Raw genomic sequence first — 10,000 nt, 5'->3', positions numbered from 1 at the left:
CTCCTTCTCCTCCTCCTCCTCCTGCTCCCGGCTCTCCTCCTCTCGCCGCCGAGCCAGCCGTAGACTTTAGAGAGCAACATCCAGCTCCCAAATCCAGGGCTGCTACAGCGGACCCGGCTATTCAAAAAGAAGGAAAAAAAAATCCCACCCCAGAACAAGGGGCGCAGGAGAAAAACAAACAAACAAACAAACAAAAACCAAACAACAACAAAAACAAACAACAAAAAATTGGAGCTTTTTTTGTTTCAAAAAATTAGTTTAGGGTTTTTTAATTATTTTTTTTTCAGGGCAGGAAGGTTGGTTTTTTTTTTTCCTAAAAAAAAAAAAAGTATTTTTTTTTTCTTTGCAATTATTTTTCCATTTACAACTGGCTTGACTCCGGTGGGCGATTTTAGGGGGAATAATACTAGAGAGGTATTTTTTGGTTGTTGTTGCAAGATCTTGATTAGAGGGGGTTTGTTTTCTTTTTTTAAAAAATTTCCCTTTCCTTTATTTTTTTATTTTTATTTTTTTGCAAATGGTCTAAAGCATCGGTTTGTAAACAAATCCAGAGGATTTTTTTTTTTTACACTTTTTTTGGCAAAGCAAATCCAAAAGCCAGGTTATTTCAGTAGTGGTTTGTTTTTTTTTTTTGTTCTGTTTTAATCGAATATGTAAATTTTAGAGTTAAAAAAGATATCCTACCGATTGGACTTCTCAGTCTCACGGCTTTTTTGGGGGGGGATTCTTTTTTTGTTTTGTTTAGGATTTGAAAGTATTTTGCTTGATTCAGGGCTTTTTTTTTTTTTTTTTTTTTTGAGTGGGGGGATCGGAAAGGGTGGGGGGGTGAAAGCTTGGAAAGTTTTGGTGCAGCTGCCTGAGCAAAGCGCTGAGCCCCCCAAGCAGACGCCAGCGGAGACAAGGGAGGGAGGGCAGGAGAGAGAGCTGAGCAAGAGGAGTGTGAGACTTGTAGGGTCTCCCATCGGTTATAAGGAAGTGTAGTTTCTTTATAGGGCTCACATTGAAACAACTTCAGCTGTTTGCTTTTAGGATGTCTCGCCGCAAGCAAGCTAAACCAAGATCACTCAAAGGTAAGTACTACCCCTCCCTCCCTTTTCTCCCCCCCCAACACACCCTTCTTTGCCTTGAATTGCCACTGTTTGTAGTCCAGAGTCAAGCTGTGCTCAGAGGTGTTGTGTGAGTGAGTGTGCTCTTCACCCGCATTTTATTCCAGAGGTGGACACACATACACACACACGGGGGGGGGAGGATGGGAATCTGGGGGGGGGCACCCAAATTGAGCCGGGATGCAACCTGCAGACAACTTCAACCAAAGCAAGGAGCAAAAAAAGCCCCCCAAACCTGGGATCTAACTCACACTTGGATGGGGGCGGGGGGGGGAGAAAGTTGTTGCTTTGGAAATCTGCCCTCCTCGGTGATGTTGCAAAGCTGTTTCTCTCTTCCCCTTCATTCTGAAGCAAGGCTCTGTCGTCCCCCCCAATAATAATGATAATAAAAAAGCAATGCGAGGCTGCTTCCCAGGCTGGCCCTGGGTGCATGGCCAGCCACCATTGCTCGTAGCGATTGTGTCCCGAGACCAGCGGTAAGACAGGGCTGTCTCTGCAAGTAACGGGAGGGAGCTGTGGCTCTGCGGGGAGGGCGGAGGGTTTTTTTGTTTCAGGTTGAAACAAAGTTGCAGAGGTTTGGAGCATTTTGGGTTTTTTCCCCCTCTTTTGGGGGGGGGGGGGTTGTGCGATCCAGTGTGATTGGGATGGCCCGAGGGCTCCCGTCTCTCTTGCTCTCAGTTGGAGAAGGAAGTTTTTAAAAAAATTATTATTATTATTGGGGGGGGGGGGGGAGGGTTGTGTTGTGTTGGGTGTTGTTGGAGCCGGGGGTGGGCTTTGCTGGGAGTGCCGGCTGGAAGTTGTCGATGCGGAGCTGGAGTTGGTGGAGCCGGAGCTGTGCTGGAATGTGGGAGCGCGGAGCCGGACCACGTGCAGGGCCCCGCACCCCTGCGCCGGAGAAGGAGGCGGGGGGGGGAGGGATATCTGAGAGCAAAAGAGGGAGGAGGGGGCATTAAGGAGGAGGAAAAAATACCCAGGAGCCTTTAAGGAGCATACACAGAACTGAGCCCCGAGGAGGCGGGAGCAAAGGCCCCGGAGGAGGAGGAGGAGGACAAAGGGCGGCTTGTGAGAATGTGGCGGGGCCCGGGAACGTCCCGGGGAGAGTGGGTCTGCGCCGCCTCCTCTCCTGCCCCATCTGCTGCCTCCCTCCCTCCCAGCGGCGCGGCGCTGCCGCCTCCCCCAGCCCCGCTGCCCTTCCCCCAGGCTCTGGCAGGAGCATCCTCCCAAGTGTCACCTCCTTTCTCTGCCCCCGGCCAGTCTGGGGCGGGGGGTGTTTCTCCTCCAGCCCCACTCCCGCGGACTTGATTGAGAGAAAAGCACCCCCTCCGCCCGGGTGGTTTATGAACTCTATTACCACAGCTAATACACTCACACTTTTCCCCTCCTGGGGACTAGAAAGGAGTGTGAGGGTGGGTGTCACTTTATATAACATCGTTTTCCTCCCCCCCCCCCCTTGGTTTTTCTGTAACCCTAGTGAAGTTGAATAAAACATATGTTACATCAGACCACAGTGGATCAACTATGTGAAGGGGGGGGGGTGGAAGAAGAAGGCCCCAAAGAAGGCACGAAGTGCTGAGAATTTAGGAACCTGGCGGTTGTGGCCAGCTGCAAATGGGACTGAGGCTGGGGATGAGCTGGGGTTTTATTTTTTAAACTGCTTCCTAACAGAAAAAGTAACAGGCGGGATTCTCCCCTCACTCCCTTCAATGCCTTCAAGTGAGTGCAGGGATGCTGTTCGAAAGTGGGAGCAGGGCCAGCTTTTATGGATGTGTACAGCAGGACTTGATACAACAGTTTTCTATTTGCCTAAAACACAACTCTTTCCAGAAGTTCCCCCCTTCAGAGACTTTCTGTTGACTTCAGTGGGTCTCATTTTTTTGCATCCAAATTTTTAAAAAGGGAGTGGGGGGAGGGGAGAGGGAAAAGAAATCTTGGCTTAGCTGCTTTGCATTCTGTTGTGGTCTGGATTTAGTTTACTGAAGTTTGTGCAGCTCAGGAGTGCTTTTGTTTGGCATTTTGTGGACACAAGCGTGGTGTTCCTCACCTTCTTAAAAGGATACCACAAGGAAAGTTCTGTTCATTGTGCCTGCATTTTATTTCCTGAGCTTCCCTAAAAAGTATTTATTTGCACATAGGGTTAGCCAGTAGTAGAACTATCACTTTTCCATATTTGTAAGAAGATGTTAAACTAGTTGAATTGAAGAAGACAATGTTAAACCTTGAAAGAATTGATCATAAATCCACAGACGCACAAAAAAACCAATAAGCAGATGCTTAAAATTGTTGTTCTGTTAGACTAGGAACATGTTTTAGTCATACCAATTTGTGTGTACACATATATTAAAGAATAAAAAACTACCTTAGTTCAAGTACCTTTCTGTAAATAACACACTTACATTTAAAAAAAGGTACAGCTTCCATTTTATGTGTAGGTATGAGCATAGTCTTTCTTCTGTTCCAGAAGCTTACGAGCCTCTAAAATGAGCAAATAGTGAAATCCTAGATTTCAGAGAGTGGTTTGGATTTCAGTGACAGCAAACTACAAACTGAAGAAAATCATTTAATATTTAACACAGAGGTATTACACATTTCTTCATAGACTCTTATTTTGTTCTACTAAAAAAACCCCAGTAAATCAGTCACCACGTGTAATTATTGGTGTAGTAATTACTTTTGAGAAGTAGATTATCATTATCATCTGTGACCCTTGTTTACATATCTGACTTTTTCCTATTTCTTTTTTCTTGAATAATGCCCATTTTTGAGTGGATAAGTAATATTCAGAGAACAATTTGATTGTAAGATTTCTAAATGGGCTAGCAGGTTAAATCAGAAACGAACTTTAAGGATGCTTTTAGAGACAGCATTTTCATTTCATTGAAAAGGCTGTACCCATCAAATACTACATAGTTATTTTTAACAAAGAGACAATAGCTGTGAGTAACATTGCATGCACAATTTTTCAACAGAAAGTTAAATTGCAACCTTAATTTTATATTCTTTCGTTCTCTAACTAGTTAGCAGTTTACTTCATGGTAGAAACAACTTAGAGTTTAAAAATAAACAATTTTGCAAACTATTTTACTGAGAAACTATATTGCATGAATGTACGCAAATGAGTTATTTAAAACCATGAGTTCTGTTTGCACATGTAAATAAAATATAGAGCTACACATTAAATTTCCAGTTTGTCATGTACTTAGCAACTCTTTCTGGGAGAAAGGTATAAAAGGTACTTTTGATATGGCTGTCACTTTTGATAACATAATTTGAAACATATCTTAGGGGAATAGTGACACAATACAGGTAAATACTTTAAAACAACATGAGAATTGAGTTTTAGGGAGTTCTTATACTGAATAGATGAAGCTAATGTTCATGAGAAACCTAGGTATTAAGACCTTACTAATGACTACATTTCTTCTGTTTTTTGGAAATACGTTTGTTTTGAATGAGCTGTATTAAGTTTTCCCTTTTTTTTGGTTCATTGCTAGGTTTGGCCTAATTATGCTAGGAACTTTTACTTATATTTCAAAATCTGGCATGTAGCTATGTAAGAAGCACAGCAAGGCAAATACTAGCTATTTCTCCAGCCTTTCAAAAATAATAAAAATATTTATCTAATTATACAGAAAATTGTCATTATTGTTTATAAAAATCTGTATACCATATAAATTCAGTTGAGCCATGGCAAAACACAACTGCAAATAGTTTTCCATCCCAAAACATTTTAAAACATGACCTTTAATTTGAATATCTTTTGTGAGTTAAAAAAAAAGTTCATCTATCAGGTTGTTCTTAATCAACCAAGAAGCAGTTGTATTGAACTTGTCAGACTTGACCTACTTTTCATTTTGCTAGTTTATTTATCCCATTTACTGTAGTAAGTTTCTGAACGGCATCTTTAGTGAGTGACTTTTTACTGATCAAAACCATCTTTAATTCAGACCTAAAAAAAACAAGAACATGATGAGTGGAGTCCAAGACGGTCAGCAATATAGAAATATATTTAGGATAGAAGCCCATACAGAGCCCAATGTCAAAAGAAGGGGATTAGGGATTGAGCATCTATGTACCTGTTTAAACTCAAAATACCTGAGGGCTAGGCAATCCCTATGTATATTCATAAAGCCATACTTGGGACCTCCTGAGATGAGGGGCGAAGAATAATTCATTTGTGTCTTGTTTAATTTGGCCATTTGAATAACCAACTCTTTTTGTAAGCTGGAACACTTTGTAGCTATCATACTTGGACTACTGACCCTTTTTTCACTTGCGGGTTCTTTTTTTGTCCACATTAAAAGTTTTTGATCAGAAATCAGTTGTTTAGAAATGCATTGAAATTGTGAAAATGCAGTCCTCCATACTATCTCTAAAGAAAAAAGAGCTATTTGTTGCACAGTTTGAATGAAAATATAATCCTAACGTATTTTTACATCCATATAGTCTCCGACCTAAAGTCAACTAATATCCATTAGGCTAAAGTTGTTGGTGAAAAATCACTGAAAATTGTAGGTGTTAAAGAAGTCACCACAGGGAGCAAGTCTTTTCCCACAATTTTAATAGAAACGTTAAACTCTGTAGTCCTTATTTAAGCATTTTTATTTTTCATTGTCGCTTCAAAATGAATGTCCTTGCAGTGATATTTTGTATTTTAGTTTTATGACTATTGGACTCAATTTACTGAATGCTTGGCTCTTAGAAGAGAGGGAAAAATTACCAAATGTACTATGCATGTATATTCTAACTCATATAGGCACATATCTTAAAATGATATCATAGCAAGGCCATGTGTTTCTTAGGGTTGTACATTCTTTCACATTGGCTAAATTAACAACTGTAACATAAAACTTAAGTGAAGCAGTGGTGGAGTGGATAAAATGTGATCATGCTTAATGTTACCTGTTTTCTCATAAACATTTGAAGTATAATATTTCTTGTACAAAAGTCATAGATGCTATGGCGTAATGCTTTTGAAGATAGCCTGGTAGTGGACTATAACAAAAAGGTTACTATGTAGTAACAATAGCTCAGAGAGACTTTGACATCCAGATCCCTTTCGAACAGTAGCCCTTTCATTTCTCTGTGTTTCTCTACCAGTTAAATGTTTATTTCTTTTTACCCCAAGAATCCTGAATCTTGGAATTGTACAGACTAGATGCTAAAGTTATTAGATTGACTGCTGATTGGACTGTAATCATTCAGCATGAACACATACATTAATTAGTATTGGCATGACTCGTGAACTTGGCGTAAAGTTCCAGCACCACTGATCCAAAGAACTTTTTTTCTGGAGCTCAATAGTTCCGGCACCCTTGTTTTAGAGAAGAACAAAAAAGAAAATTGTAAGATTCCATTGGTCCTGAGAAGCAAAAACATCTGTTTGAGACAGGAATAGACTGTTGGCTTTCATATGACCAAGACAAAAAAGGGCATATATTAAGATACCAAATATAAAAGTATACCTGAAAAATCAATTTACAGAGCGATTTAAGATCAGAATCTTCTTGTAATACAGACATATATAGCTGTTTCTTTTTGACTTGCCATCTCCCCAACCTTTAGTAATTCTCATTGACATTAGTGATGGCTGCTGATGATGCCCGAACTGCAGGATTTACAACAATGATATAATTATTTTGGGGACCAGTGGACTCTTATGGACCTTTCTCTTTCATCTCTTAGGAGCAGGTACTGTTACTGGTGAACATTGCATCTCTGAATAGTTAACTCAATTGCTAGTTGCTGTAAGGTTGAAATCTTTGGATAAAGATGTACTGAAAGGATTAGAAATACTGCTTGGGCTTTTTTTCCTAGTAGCTGTTAACTCGGGCAACAAGGGAAGTTGTCAGTATGGAGACACTTATCTAACATGTGTAGGATACCATTATTCACCAAGATCTAAGATTTCTTGAAAGGCTATATGCTTCTCTGTAATTCATTCAGTGTAACTTGCAAGTGATTTAACAGCTCACATTTCTTTGTTATGAAATGCATTTTTGAGCATTAAAAACTCATATGTTTTTATAAAGCACTCTCTATCTTGTAATTATTTGTAAATGAGAAAAGAATCCATAAAGAACTGTTAGAATTAATTCTTTTCTGTGTAAAACACTGTACATAGACTATTTTGGAGCCAGATTTTTAAATTGATTTAAGAATATGGCATGAATGCTGATATCTTAAGACAAACCTCAAACATTTTCCCAGATGTATCTGAAGTTTTCCATATGTTCCTAGGGTGCTGTCAAAAGTAAAAAATTAGTCCCACTTCGAAGGGTGGGGAAAATGCAACTTTCTAATCCAATTTCAATTAAATCAGAAACATGGTTATATAATTTTCTCCTCATGGGGACTATGTTTAGCAGTTCTGTGTGTTTTATTTGTTGCTGTAGAAGTGTACCTGTCTAGTTTTAAATATATTTGCAGTGCTGTTACTACAAAGCCATTGAAATGTAAGCATTAGAGTTTTTCAGCTGCACTGTTTATAAGAGTCAGATAGCATAAGGGAGGCTTTTAAATACTTTAAAATCATTATGCAACACTTGGCAGGCAAGGCTGACAAAAGATGAATATGAGAAAACTGAGCAGAGTACTGTAGTAGGTTTTGTTTTTGTTTTAACTTTAATTTTAGACAACTTGGGCTTGTAGTGTGCATCACATTTCAACTCAAGCATGAGTAATTATGCTAGCTTAGCAATTATTAGACATGAAAGTAATTCTGTTAGATGTGAATCCTCCTAAACTTTAGTAGCTTTAGTTTTAGCTAGGATAAAGGATCGAGTAATAGTTAGCTATATGCTTCAAAACTCTGTCCTAGTGAAAAAGCATGGGCTGATTTTTAGGGGTATAGGTTGTAGCTGTGTTGGTCTAAGGACATAGGCAGACAAGGTGCTTTGGGTAAATCCGCTATCTTGTATTAGACCAACTCAAATAGTTGGAAAAAATTCTTGCAAGCTTATGGGTTTATTTTTATGGATTTCTTGATCACACTGTATTATAATTAGCATTTTCATCTAGTCCTCTTACTTTCCTGAGTTTGTAATTTGGTCCCCCAAATTCTGCTTTGTATTCTTTTATGTACAGGTGTGTAAAGTATTCTTAACGTCCTCACCATTTTTGACCAATGCTACCATACTAGTTAAATGAGAAGTATTACCATTTTAATTTTTTCTTTCAACTGCTTTATTACTTAAAAACATACACATATATACTTCACGCAATATATATTACATGTGCAATATAAAGGTACAGAAACGTGCTTAAAGTTCTGTCTCCCTCTAGCCTCCCTACCCCCAGTTTTTCAATATTTAATCTATTATGTAGCCTGTATTCTTCTGGGATATGTCTGCATGCAGCTTTTAATTTTTTTAAGTGGAGAGAGAGAGAGTATGCATGATGCACAGCTGCTTTTTTTTTCCCCCCTTGAACCTCCTTTACTAGGTATGCTGTAAGCACAGGAGGATTGTCAATTATCCATATATTAAAAACTACCTAAATCCTGCACCAACGGCAGGCTTGATTTTTGTTTTTTTGTCATTGACTTCACATGAACAAGACTGAAGCCTTATAGTTTGCATGTGCAATTCGTCTGAAATGTTTCCTTCTGAATATATATGTACACTTTTTTTCTAAGGTTATGATTTTTTCCATCTCAATCTCTTAAGGACTCCCATCAACCCAACATGATGTTTCTTTTGATATAATAACTCTCTTTGTTAACTTTCTTTGGTGTGGTAAATGTTTGCTATTCAACGATTCTCTTTTTCCCCCATCTTTTATTGGTAACTTGATAGAAAGATGTGAAATTTGAAAATTCCAACCTTTGGTCAAGGAGCCCCCTGGGTAAAACATCATTTGACACCTTTTTGTACATCAGTGCAAAACAAGCAGTGTGGGAAAAATATTCAGCATCTCAGGGCACCCAATTTTTACGTGGAACATGAGGCAAGAAAATCTGTTGTTGAGTTGTTGTTCTTCAGTGGCTGTTCCATGGTAATTGTGATGTGGAATACGAGTGTCCACGTGGGGTGCTAATAAAGAATAGCAACTGCATTTTAAATTTACACCCTAGTTTATTGCATAATAGTTTCCTTGTATGTAGTAGAGTCTCTAAACTTCTATCTTTACTATTATCTTGTCAGACTCAATTTTAACTGCTTAATACATTTTTTAAAATGATGCCTTGGCATCTGGTTTGGAACTAGTGATTTTTTTTTGTTAGTTTTCTTTTTTTCTTTTTTGGTTTGGTAAAAAACAAACCTTATTAAAAATGCTTTGTTGTCATTATGAGGTTATGTCCTTGGAAAGACTAGGTAAAGCTTTAGTTGACCAAATTTCCTTTTGCACTGAATTGTATTGGCATTCTTTTTTTCTAATGGTGTCAGTGAAGTTTCCAACTTCAATAGTGTCTGTTTGTGTATATGTGCCTGTTAGGAAGGTGGGGGGTGGGGAGTCATTAATTATTCTCCATTTCCAAGGAACACAATTACAAGGAAGGAACTTTCTGATTCACTAATCCCAGGACAACAGGAACATCAAGATGCATGCCGTTGTAACTCTTTTTTTTATTCTGAAAATGGGTGGAGGAAATGGTTGGCTATTGGCCTTTGTGTGTAACTGTTGGGAAGTGATTGGATTACGTAGATGAAGGGCCAGAGGAGGGGGAAAATATGTGTCTTATGACTTGGTGAAGCTGTTGAATAGATGATCAGAAGACTAGTGAGCCAAATACAAATATAATTCAAGAGAGGAAGGAAGTAAGCAGTGAGGGCTATGTCCATAAAAGATTTGATATTCTAGTGCTCAGCCTTGCTATGTCCCAGCTTTTAGGTCAGTGCTTCCCAAACTTTTCATCAGCATGACCCCATTTCCTCAGCATGGCCTCTCACTCCCAA

At 39.0% G+C, this 10,000-nt stretch overlaps 1 protein-coding gene across 1 annotated transcript in view; it reads left to right on the top strand.

Moving 5' to 3' along the window:
• The window catches only part of ZNF521 (zinc finger protein 521), a 282,621-nt gene that overhangs the window by 122 nt on the left and 272,499 nt on the right, over window positions 1–10,000 (top strand). Inside the window, 1 exon segment of the mRNA XM_019547159.1 lies at window positions 1,030–1,070. Within this exon segment, the coding sequence (XP_019402704.1) occupies window positions 1,031–1,070 (40 nt within the window). The 5' untranslated portion in view covers window position 1,030.

This window comes from Crocodylus porosus, unplaced genomic scaffold (genome assembly GCF_001723895.1).
Source record: "Crocodylus porosus isolate Cpor-Errol unplaced genomic scaffold, CroPor_comp1, whole genome shotgun sequence".
NCBI lineage: Eukaryota > Metazoa > Chordata > Crocodylia > Crocodylidae > Crocodylus > Crocodylus porosus.
Note: the sequence above shows the minus strand (reverse complement) of the source record. Positions and strands in the feature narration are given on the sequence as shown.